This window comes from Hypomesus transpacificus, chromosome 21 (genome assembly GCF_021917145.1).
Source record: "Hypomesus transpacificus isolate Combined female chromosome 21, fHypTra1, whole genome shotgun sequence".
Taxonomy (NCBI): Eukaryota; Metazoa; Chordata; class Actinopteri; order Osmeriformes; family Osmeridae; genus Hypomesus; species Hypomesus transpacificus.
The window spans coordinates 5,018,767-5,031,521 of record NC_061080.1 but is presented as its reverse complement, the minus strand read 5'-3'; the positions used below and the strand labels follow the sequence as shown (position 1 = coordinate 5,031,521).

Sequence of the window (12,755 nt, the reverse complement as noted above, 5' to 3'; positions counted from 1 at the left end):
TCACCCTCTCTGAATGTCAAATTAGCTGATTGTTGAGACACATTGACATTGGAAAAAATGTAGACACGTTTTTCACAATGGGTTATTCTACTGTTAATTGACTGTGAAATGTACAATTTAGTGACTTATTCTATGGTAATTGGTCACGTTCCAAACTTTGTTTTCTTAGTGGGTCTCGACACTCCGGCAGCCCCTCAGAGCGTGCATTGAAGACAGCCTCTTCCACAGACGCATCCAGAGTCTACATTGTCTCACCTGGTGACACATCATCTGGGGCAGGGCTTAATGGTCCCGCCCACCCCTGCCAGTCACCAGGAAAGGAGTACCTGATGGGCTGGAAGAAAGCAGAGGATGGTACCTTAGTGGAGGAACCACAAAGGCCAAAAGACCTTGCGTGAGTAAATCAGCTGTGTAATACATAGTGATCTTGAAGGTAGCCTTTACCATATGATCTGTCATAATACAATTTTCTGGTGGGAATTTTGCTTTTATTCCGAAGAACATTCTTCTTTGCGTATTATCTATGTGCATTTAAGAACATTATAGAATAAATTATTTAGTCAATATCAAGGTTCTTGGATTGTGCCAGTTAAAGTTGATACAGTGCACTTACCTAGCATGTACATTACACCAAAGGCCCACTTAGGCAGACTTTGATCAAACAGGACAGCCATATTAAATATAAACTAAATGACACTCCACACTTGGCACATGTCTTGTCTTATTAGTTTCATAAAGGTTGACATCCTTCCCAGAAGCAAAGAGTTGAGTCTTGCGTCAATCGGCTAGTGTGTGTGATCGAAGAACAAAAGTTTGATTAATGACAATGCAACTGAACTTGTGAACATCACATTTGTGATCAGCATTCTTCCCCATTCATGTATGGTTTCTCACATCAGCATCAATGGTTATTTTTTTACATATCATTTTTACTGTGCTGTAATTTGGGGGGGGATTAAAGGTAAACAGGCTTCACCTTTATAACATTTTCCACTACAGTTTCTTTAATCATAGTATGACATTATTAACAAGGACTTACTATACGTATCTTTTTTTTATCATCTTGTAATAGTAAAAGGTAACACTGCTAATTATTGTGCAAATTAGGTAATGTACTGTACTCCACACCAACTTGGCTATTCTGGTAAAGGCTTAACTAATTATAGGAATCATTTTTAGCCATTTATGTACACATTGTTTATGTTTCACATGAACATTGCTATTATTTTCCTCCTTTTTCATTTTGGATTTCAGTGGAGTGGAGAGCGTTTTGTCTTTTCTACTTAAGACACTGACGCTGAGATCCAGGTATATGAGCATTACTGCACCTATTGGTAACACTTTATTTGATGGTCTTAATACTTGTCTTTTCCTGGTATTTCCTTGAACACTAACTTAACACTCAATATACAATAAAATACTATTTAAATTGGTCACATATGAACCAATGTACAATTGGAACATAAAACGTTGTTTCAATGTCATCTAATATAAGGTCAATATCGGTAGCAAAGAAGACTGAAATAAAGTGTTACCCACTAACTTCACCTGCATGGTGTGTGCACATGCCCCAACCTAACCTGTTTTCGCTGTTATGTGTTATAATACAGTTTCATATCTGGAACTGTAAATCGTGGTTAACTCTGTTTGTATGAAAGTCATGGCTGTATCCCTGCAACTTACCGGTTATGTCTTATTATGTCTCTGTCCCAGATCTACCACACAGTGCACTGCGCTACTTGGCTGCTATCAACAGGATAAAGTGTAGTGTTTATGCGGTGGGGATAAGATTAAATGAAAACTGTATTCATCCCTGAAGGGAAATTCAGAAATTAGGATCTCTAAAAGGCAGGGAAAAGCTGGTTGGAGCAATGGTACCAAGGTCATCCTTGGTTGTCACACACATTACGGCCATCACTGTTTGGAACCCACTGCTTTAAACAAGAACACAGGCCTAGTTTAAACAAGCCATTTTATCTCAATATTTTATACATGTGTATTGCAAGTGTCCACCTCACCCTTGTCCTTTAAGTGTGCACTTACACCCCCCCCCCCCCCCCCCCCCCATGGATTTATGAATTGTCAGCTGTCATGGCAGGCCTCAGGGCTGGAAGTCATACTCACAGCGGTTCTTTTGAAGGCTTGTCAATCAATGAGGTTTGGTGAGCACGTGCACGTCTTTTTCAGCAGAGGCTGAGAGTAGTCCATCATGCTGTGGTGACTGCCCCCATCCCCACCTGCATTTCCACAAAGTTGTGTAGTTACTGTGTCCCTCCCGACATGCGCACACACACTCCTACCCCTGCTCTCTCCTTTCCCAGCCGCTTGATTTTCTTGTCTCTCTCTCTCTTTCTCTCATGTATTGTTGTAGGCTCCGTGCCGTGTTTGGCACAGATGGCCAGATCCAGCCTGGCCTGAATAGGGAGGCCTTCCTGAAGATGATGCTGCCCGACAGCCCCCTTGGGCAGCAGGGCCCGGGGAAGGTGAGCCTTGACCATGCCAAGTGGTGTAGCAGCCCACTGTCTACTGGGTCTGCTCTGTTTTGATCCTTTATCTGGCCGATATGGACCATCCCAATACAATATGTAGGAGATGGGGATCAGTTTTTAATCTCTCATTATTGTATTTTGAAGCCAGTATCCTTGGAAGTGTAGAATGTATGTTATATACAGAATGCATGTATTTAGAGTACAAAGTGGGTATAAGTACTTCACCAAAAATGCAAAATGTAATCTTTGTTATGTGAGGGTGTGCTTGGTAAAAGGAGGACGTTGGTTTAGGGAGAATGTTATCAACAACATGTATCACACAATTATCTATAAAAGTGCACCTCCATGATTTCCTACGCATTATCCTCCTCTCTGTTAACCTCACGCAATCATTTTCAGACGACATGGATGTTAAAATGTGACCAATTCAAACAAGCCCTTTTGTCTGGGGCTTGTGAGGTACACACATTTTTCACATTGCAGCTTGCTTAGCCTGTCAAAAGGTTGATTTAAAAGTAGCACATTCAACTCCATCAGCCAACGATGTTGGAGGCCTCACTGGCTGGCACAAAACCTTGTGGTTTATTAGGAGAGGCAATGCGACCAGGAGAAGGTTGAAGGGTGTAGGTTGGGAAGAGCAAATGGGATTTTATTTGAAAGCTTGCATGTTTTTTTAAGACTGATTTCTCTGTAACTTGATTAATAAATGCATTTCCTTTGGAAATAAAATGCCTGACAATAATATTCCTAAATTATGCCCAATTGCCAAATTATTGTTTTGTATTACAATTGCAAAAATATTATGACATGTATAAGATAGTAATGTTGATGGAGAGAAAACAATTGAGTCATTTTTGAAAGTCCATGTAGCAAACTGTATTTAAAATAGTTTATCTTAGTTCTACAGTCATTAGACTGAAAATTTGGAAGTGTTTTTTTTTGCAGCTGCCATATCAGGACTCGTACTAATATTGCCATTATTTCTCCTAATTGAATTTGAAGAACCCTAACAATTACTATATCCCACTGAGTGGAAACTCGCTTTTAGTCTCCCTTGTTTTGTTCTCTCTCCCCTCACCATTATCTTTCTATCTGAGGGCACTTTTGAGACAACTTAATTATCGCAGATTCAGTTTTGCAATTTTGGGAAGTTTTCTTCAGCTTTTAGCTTCAGCAAAACTAATAGAGCAATTACCAGTCAGGCAAAAATACTGTTTAATCAAATTTGTTTTGCAAAGGTGGTAACCATTTACACTTTATCAAGAACTGACAAAAATGTGATTAAATTATAGTGAAGCAATTATAGTGAATTTGTTTTTACATTTGTGAATTGAATTGTGGCAAAAGGGCAGTTAAAGACTGAGTCACCAAAAAAAGATTAGGACTAACATACAGTAGACTTTCCTGTGTGCCCATCCTTCCCCATTCCTTGTTTCACCAGTCAGTTCTTTCTCTAAACTGCAATACCATGTTAATATATTGCTGCTAACTCATGCATTGCAACGTAAAAGGTAACAGTAATGTATAAACAGTTTTAGTTGTTTTGGGCATATGAGAAATTATTTTCTTTATGGTAATGCAGTAGTTCTCCATCCTTCACATTATCAGAATCAGAAAGGAATTTATTCGCCATGAAAGTTTGCACAGACAATGAATTTGCTTTGGCAGGAAGGTGCATACAATTAACATATAGGAATCATACATTTTAATATGTGGTCTAACTATACTAAGGGTACAAAAACTAACAATACTAAGTGGAATAGAATTAAAATAAATATACTATAAAATAAAATATAAGTTGCCATAATTTACAATATAAAATACAAATATTACAGAAGATACAAATGGTACAGATACAGTTTGTAATGTAGTGCAAAATGCAAATAGTTTTAAGACATAAAGTCATTAAAGTCAATGTGAACTCTTGGCCTTGTTGAGGAGGCCAACAGCGGAAGGGAAGAAACTGTTTTTGTGGCGTGAGGTTTTGGTCCTGATGGACCGCAGCCTTCTGCCGGAGGGGAGTGACTGAAACAGGGAGTGTCCAGGGTGGGAGGAGTTGGCCACAATCTTCTTCGCTTGCCTCAGGGTCCTCGAGGTGTGCAGGTCCTCGAGGGAAGGAAGATTGCAGCCAATCACCTTCTCCCCATTATCCATCTCTTCTTGTTCCTCCCCTCTTGACAGACACTCACTGGATACCATGGCATCTTACCTGCATCTCCGCGGCGCTCCCTCTACCGAACCCTGTCCGATGAGAGCCTGTGCAGCCATCGACGGACCCTTTCATTGGTCAGCTCACGGACCTCTCTTCTGGACCAGTCCCTGGCCAATGATATCCTGTTCAGCAGCGCAGCACCGTACCACAGCACCCTGCCCTCTCGCATGGGCCTCCGCATCGGGCAAGGACTGCACAAAAGTGAGTGTTTGCCTTGGATGTCTTTTCATAGCTCCAGAAAGTGGGTTGTTTGTCAAACAAATATAATGGTGAGGGTACAGTATTTTAGCATCTCTATTGTTCATTAATGGATGTAGCTAGAGAATGTTTTTTAATGACCCTGATGTGTGTACCAAAGAAGATGGTCTAGAGTAGACTGGCATGTTTTGCATTCATACCTCATTAAATGCAAACCTTTACTGTAGGTCTAGAAGAATAACAATGCTTTCATTGACAAAAGCTCAATTCATAGAAATATACCATACTAGGGTTTCCATCCGTAAGCATAAAAATGTTATTCTAATCTTTATTCATATGTTGAATCTTAAAACCACGCATGTAAATGGTTCAACTTTAGCAGACGCTGATCCTGGCATCAAGCTTGTTATCACCAGTGAAAAAAAGATAAAGCAAAGTGAAGGATTGAAGAAAAAAAATCCTTTCTCATTCCGATTACCTTTCGCTTAGCAAGGTCTGTTGAGAGGCCAGGTAGGGTCAAAAAACCAAAGGGAAGATGAACCTCCGGCTGTGCACATAATCGAAGTCCCCAAATGCTGACCCTAGCGCCAGTGACCTCCCACAACTCAGGTTAATTGTCTGTCTGGCAAAGGGAAGCTCCTCTTCTTTGTGCTCATTTAATCAGCTTTTCAGTCTGTGGCAGACTGTGACATTGGGTAGAATTTAATTTTTTTGCAGTGAGGCAACGTGTCTGCAATTTGAGTACATAATTGTCCTCCCCCCCCATCATGTCTAGCACAATCGCATCTGCTCAAGCTGGAACGAATTGACTGGAGGCTGAGTTATAATGGCCTGTACAAATGTGTTTTTTCGGTGACAGTTATTATGAGACTACACAATCTTTATTTATTTGTAATAAAAGAAAAAGCTACGCATTTGGTACAATTTGTATTATTACTTGTTTTATGCACAGGCTTGATTCATCATCAGTACTGTACTGACAAATTGAATGTAATATACTTACAGAATATCCATCACTGTATCTTTGAACTTGCATTGTTCTGTTATGACTGAATTGACTATGCTGGCCAACAATAATATAACAAAATCATGTAAGGCTAGAGTAGGGAGAGAGTGAAAACACAGACTGGGCCTTTTCTCAAGTACCTTGTATTGATCAGAAATTCTTTCTACAGATGACCTTTGGTTTTCTGATGGTTCCCTGGCCGAAAGGGCCAAAATGGCAGATGGCAGCCTGATTCCTCTCCCAGACACCACCTCTGGCCTAGACTGGTCTCACTTGGTGGACGCAGCCCGGGCTTTCGAAGGTAAGCCAAACATTCCGATCCATACCGGTATGGTGCAGTTGCATGATACCACTCACAATAAATGTTTGTTGATGTTTGACTGCTTGTTATTGCGACAGTGTTGATGATGATTACTCATAAACAGTAACAACTATGCTGACAATGCTCACAAAGAATAATGTAATCTTTTGTATGTTCCAAAGTGAGTGGTACAGGTAGTATTTTTTTAAATATGTATTTTAGACCTTTTTTGGCTTTATTTGAGACATTTTGAGATAGACAGACAGAATTTCTAAGTGAGAGAGGGAAAATAAACATACTGACATTTCCCAAACCGTAATCAAACCCAGGCAGATGCATTGATGCACCTGATGAGCCACTATTCATTCTTGAATTATAAAACCTCTGTGTCAACCTGACCTAGTCAAAACATTTAGGCTCCCTTCTTATTTTCTGTATACCTTGTGCCAAACTACCATAAGGTGCTAATTGGAAAGAAATGAGAAGGAGAGAGAGGCAGAGATGGAGAGAGTATTTTTGGAAAATAGGAAATGAAGCCATTATCACTATGCGAGCACAGCAAGGAACCACTTTGCAAAATTCAACGCCACCTCACACTGTAATAGCACCCTTGCTTGCACACGTTGTCTTAGACAATTATAGCCTCTCATGACACGTTTTAACCTTGTTCTGAGTAATTCAGCGTTCTGGTTAGCTGGCACAGAGTGGTGTGTGTTTTGGTGTTATAAAGGGCTGTTAGATGGCTTGTGTTTTATGATTTTCACAAATGGATTCCTGTCCTTTGTTACCTCTGATTTATAATGAATTGATGTGAAATGTGAAAGGTTTGAAACCAATTTTCGTTTCAGGTCTATTTTAAGATAGTGGGTTCGAGCTTACAATTTATCTTGTTCTGCCACTAATTACAAGCATTTCAGTTGACACTGAATGTAACGGTTGTGTGTGTTTTAAAGATGCCCAAAATGTGCGGACTTGTTGATCACCTAAATCGACTTTTAAGACAAGTGTTTGCTAAAAAGTGGTGAGAGGTTACAGTGGATGCGCTTCAAAAATGTTGTAGAGGCACGGTCGTTTTTGGCCGTGCATGCTAGGGAAACAAAGGAAGGAATCGAATTTGTTCAGTGGATCATGGGAGTGCTGACTCGCGTTATTAGCTGGTGGTGGGATTTGAGTAGCTTGCCTTGATTAGCCCTCACTTGCTGTGATCTCAAGGCTTTGTTGCTAAGCACATGGAAAAATATGCATGCTAGCATTAATTAGCATCTAAGGGGCTAAGGGGGGGGTTGTCATTTGCAAGCATTTGTTTGGTTTCCATAGACCTGTGTGTACTGAATGGGACTACCTATATGTAGTTACACATGTATATGTATGAAGTACATTTTATGATGTGTTATATTGTTAAAATGTAAAGTGCTTGTGTATTTAAATGAACAATTCCCCCTCTCTCACACACACACACTTTCACAACATCTCTCTCTCTGTCTTACATACACTCTCTCCCTCCTCCCTTTGTTTTCCGGTGTCACAATCACCTTGTCTGTGATTTACACTTGTCAACGTTAAGACAATATGCGCCCGGCATTTAGAAAGTGAAGAGTGTTCATTAAAAAAAGCAACTGAAACACAGAGAGGAAAGCGACAGGAAAAGAGGTGTAATTATGGTTGAGATGTTTCCAGCTGCAGCCAAGCCCCGCCCCTCTGCGAAATATCTTGTGTTGGAGAGAATCCTCTCTTCCCGTCTATTGCTCGTCTTCCATCCATTTCTTTTTTTCCAAATACATTACAATCCTAAGCAGCATCATCTCTGAACACAGCATCTCAAAGCCCAATGGAGGTGGAGGAAGCTTGACCTTTTACTATAAGCCGAACCTCAATTTCCCCCAAAGTCCTCAGGATTTCATCTGCGCAGGGATATAAGCGAGGCCATTCTGACTTTTTCAAATGTTCTGCCTTCTCCCCCCCCCCCCTTTCAGAATTGTCTTATGCTCTATTTCTGGAAGGTAACCACATTTTGCTGTGCTGTGCAAAGTGAGAGTGCTTATACCTTACAAATACTGAGACTAATAACTGCGTGAAATTCATTTAAATCTCATTCGTAACCTTCCACTGCTATACTTGCGACCCTGTTCACCCATTGAGAGCGTAGTTACAAGTTGGAGCTTTGTATGAGGTAAAGCTCCATAAGGGCACTGCTGACTCACACTCGGTCTATTTGAGAATTGCTTAAACGCATACAGTATTTTTTTTAATGAGTAGTTTGTAGCTAATGTGGCAAAAATGAGGGCCCTTCAAAAGAAAAGTTTACAATTTATTTTCACAATTTGGGATATAAAACATTCATCATGTTCACAAATTGTTTATGCTTGTTGTGAGTGCGGTGATAATCTCCTGTGTTCACTGAGATTCAAAATCATGGGCACATTTATGCTAACAAAATGTGTGCAGAAGTTTTCTAATGTCAATACATTTATTGGTATAATTTATTCTGAACCTTCTAAAGGCATTGTTCACTACTACTGTAACCCTTTCTTTCTAACTTCAAAGCCCATGCTTTTTAATGGACTATGTAAAGGCTGCAACATGCACCACTTTCCTCTTAAATACTGCTTTTTGGCCCATTTGTCCTGTACTGTATAGCATTGTTGTGATACAGAAGTGTTTTTATTATGCTTTTTAACCACATTTTCAGGTCTGGAGCTTGACAAGGAGGCCAGTAGCTTGTGTCTAAAGAAAGACTCTCTAGGTGACTGCACTATTTGATCTTGTCGAGGTGTATTTGGTGTTTCTCATTCTTTTTCTTACAACCTTGTGCCACACCAAGATTATTTCCCCTCTGCTGCTGTCAATGCATCCTCCATAGGATATTTTATGACGCTTTTATATATGGCTACTAGAATTGAAGGTACAATAACCACTATACAGCAATCCTTCTTCTCCTTTTTGGCTACTTATAGCTGGCTAACTTTCTATTTCCCCTAACCTGACTCTTTTCAGTCTCTGCCCTTGCTGATCTGTAATCGTTAACAATTCATAATCTACAGGTTTTGTGCCAATGTGCAATCTATCTGTGGTGATTTTTTATAGTGTGCATGCACTTGGATGTTGGTGTGCACTTTCATTTGTAAAATTTTAAGGTTGTGAAAACGTAACGTTTTTGTGTGTGTGTGTTTCTATCTTGGTTAGCCGACCAGTCATCGTTGTGTTCCATGTCAGATTCCGAACAAGCCCAGCAAGCCATGGAACTCTCCCAAGAGCTTACCCGGAGAGTGGCTGCCTCTGAGAGCGCTGCCCTAGAGCTAGGGTAGGTTATTACACCCACAGGTTTTCCAAAGCGTTGGTTAAATATACTAATCTAATTGAAAGTGAAGCTGTGGCTTTTTTCTAACAGCAGTTAGATTTGATCATTATCATAGTTATATGAATTCACAATGCTGTCACCATGTTAACACTAATGCAATTAATGTATGTTTCATTCAAGATCTTATCGAGCACAGTAACCAACAATATTTAACCTACTTAAACGATCTTCATCTCTGCCAAGATGTGGCAGTACCAGGCGCTGAAACTCATGTGAATTCCTTGGAAAGCCAGGCCACTATGAAAGGTTACGCTGTTATTGGAGACAGATGATGTCTAAAAATTGTCTTTCCGTCCCCGTGTAGGGAGAGTGCTCCTGCTCTGCTCACCGGCAAAGTCAATCAGCTGGAAGAGATCCTCATGCAGCTCCAGTACGACCTCCGAAAGGTAACGTTCCCACGGCCCGGGGCGTATCGCTGATTCAATGAACCCAGGTGCACACAACAATAGCAGAAATATAGTCCTTCAGCAGATGTTAAAGAAACACTCCTAACTCGGCTAGATGCTCCCATGCCTTAAAGGGAGACAATGTCCAGATGATTCAAACTGGTTCAATTGGTTATGTACACACCTCAACCCCCAAATATGGAGAATATGTGCATGAGTTAATGTTGGGGTCTATTTCGCGCACCTTTCTTTTTTAGGTTGATATATGTTATATACAGTACCAGTCAAAGGTTTGGACACATTTTCCCATTCAAATGTGTCCAAACTTTTGACTGGTACTGTATCATGTGTTCACAGGCTACAGTACATAATTGTTCTGTTATAACCTCTGACTGATGACTTCCTATAGAGAGTTTCATGGCAAAGATTTGACAGGTGGGGGGGAACAGCACATAAAATGTACAGTTTTTTTACATGTATTACAGTATGTACTAGATTTTGATGGGAATCACTAGGTACTTAAGAATACTAGGTCTTCATCATGATATCTTATTTGAAATCTTATGAGCCAAATGTTTTCTGTGTATGTGTGTATCATCCCCACAGGAGCAAGAAGACAAGGCCATGCTGCAGGAGCAGGTCCAACACTTGCGTCAGGACAACCAACGTCTGCACGAGGAGAGCCAGACGGCAGCCGCCCAGCTCAGGAAGTTCACCGACTGGTTCCTCCACTCAGTCGACAAAAAACCCTGAGCTGCACAACATACATATACACACATACACACCCACACACACTCACACACACACACACACACAGATTTACTATTACATGGCTAACACCCCACACTAACTGAGCCAGTGGCCATGTTTGATAAACAGTTACTGGGTATAATAAGTGAAATATTGTATATTTGAATGCCAGCGTTGATAAAAAAAAGTAGTGAACTAGCGTCCTAATACAAATAGTCATGGTTTGAAAGCAAAACCTTGTGAGTTGTTAACTAAAATCGTAATTTGAGTGTTGAGGGTTAGTTGTGACTAACATGTCTGAAATGACATGAACTCGTAACAGAGTTGACAGTAAGATAAAGGAATATTATGGAAAGGAAGGGAAGATTGTAGCAGAGCTGTTGGGACTATTTGCATATTTAAGGAGGAACATGTGAATTAAATGAAAGAATGTAACTTATGTAAAATCCTATTCTTTGCTAGAGGACAAGTGTATTGGTTCCCTGTTAGTAGCCAGACATAAGTCATTTTCAACTTCAGCTTTATTCCACAGAATCCCCCTTATAAGATATTAAAGCATTCTGGAACAGGACCTAACCACAGTGTCCTTTTTAGTTGAATAAAAGTTTTGATACTGTAAGTAATTTTGTAGGTTCACCGCTGTAAAATGTCCAAGCAATAAATATGGAAATAGTCACAAAACTGTTATTTATGGTTAGCACTGATTGTGGCGTTGTCAAGATGCGGCTGTGTTGGACTTATTTTTGACATATTTATTTTGCAGGAACAAAAATGTGCCTGACTTAACCAGTGGTGTATGGGTAGTCTCTTCAATTGTTGTTGTAATTGCACATCATTCTTTTCTTTGTCTCATCACACCTAGTCCACAACTCACCGTCATTGTCTAAGAGTAAGTTGTTCATTTGAACCCCTTCACAACAACCTTGGTATGCATTGCATTGTATTGTATGGGTAATGTATAAGCCTTGCTCATAGCATATTAGACTGTTAGAATTTGTTTTTTATATAGTGACCCTGAATTTCATAATTTCAAGATGATTTAATTGTCATATTGTGTAGTACATTGACATGATGACAAACCCTCATGCAGTATAACCTTTGGATTCAAGTTGTTTTTTAATTTTGCCATAGTCCTAATAATAATATTAATAATCCTATTTGTATGCAGTTATCCCGGAACACAATGTACCAGATGGATCCAGATCTGTGAAGCCACTTTTTAATTTGTCTTTTATAAGACAAATGAAGTGTTTGATGTTTTTTGTACAGTACTTCACAGAAAGCATCTTGTATTTAACACTTTTATTTAAACCTATTCAACCCACCTTTTTCTTCTTTTTTTTTAATAAACAAGATAATTTTGTTCCTTTTGCACTAAAATGAATAGCTCTGTTTTTAAAATGTGTATAGATGGCAAGAGAAAATATATAAATATATACATATTAAATGGGGTTATTTCCGGAAAGTCCAACATTTGGATGCTGCTAGAGATCAGCTTGTTGTTTTGTATGCTTTTAGTTCTTTGTAAAATGTTCTGTTAAATATGGAACAAAAACGTTTTTTTTTTAATAAATGTAGGTTGTTGGAAATAAACAAGCATTCATGATTTAGTCATTTTAACTTTACCAGTGTTTATCACCTGTTTGACCTGTAACCAGAGGAAATAGATTGTTTTTCTTTAGTTTTTCTTTAGTGAAATGTTACATGTTTACTGAAATCAAAAGGTATACATTCTAGGCCACTTTACACCATCACAGTTAAAATCCTCACATTCATCACTATTATCTCCTCACATAATGGGCTTAAAATGGTGTCAAGAGGATTTTAGTTTTCCTGTGGAAGAAACCTTTCTAAATAACATTTGGTAATTTCTTATTTTTTATGCTGGATTTTGGGATGAACCCTCGAGAATGTGTGAATAGATTCTAAAAAAACAAAACCTAAAGGACATCAATGCAATCTTAACTTACCTCAAACTATTAAGGCAAGATAACATGTAAACTACTGCCATTAGTGATAAAGTTCCTGTGCATTGTGGCATTTATAAGGTTTGGA

The 12,755-nt window shown here is 39.3% G+C and overlaps 1 protein-coding gene across 5 annotated transcripts in view; it reads left to right on the top strand.

Moving 5' to 3' along the window:
* Positions 1-12,291, top strand: part of sipa1l2 (signal-induced proliferation-associated 1 like 2) — a 60,518-nt gene extending 48,227 nt beyond the window's left edge. For 3 of the 5 annotated variants that reach the window (XM_047043696.1, XM_047043700.1, XM_047043697.1), the window contains 9 exons: positions 170-394; positions 1,255-1,308; positions 2,372-2,483; positions 4,671-4,902; positions 6,075-6,206; positions 8,896-8,949; positions 9,390-9,507; positions 9,869-9,950; positions 10,557-12,291. In XM_047043696.1, the coding sequence (XP_046899652.1) occupies positions 170-394; positions 1,255-1,308; positions 2,372-2,483; positions 4,671-4,902; positions 6,075-6,206; positions 8,896-8,949; positions 9,390-9,507; positions 9,869-9,950; positions 10,557-10,703 (1,156 nt within the window). In that variant the 3' untranslated portion in view covers positions 10,704-12,291. The remainder of the gene's footprint in view (positions 1-169; positions 395-1,254; positions 1,309-2,371; positions 2,484-4,670; positions 4,903-6,074; positions 6,207-8,895; positions 8,950-9,389; positions 9,508-9,868; positions 9,951-10,556) is intronic. The other 2 variants (XM_047043698.1, XM_047043699.1) reach the window with 2 other exon arrangements.
* Positions 12,292-12,755: the final 464 nt, after the last annotated feature.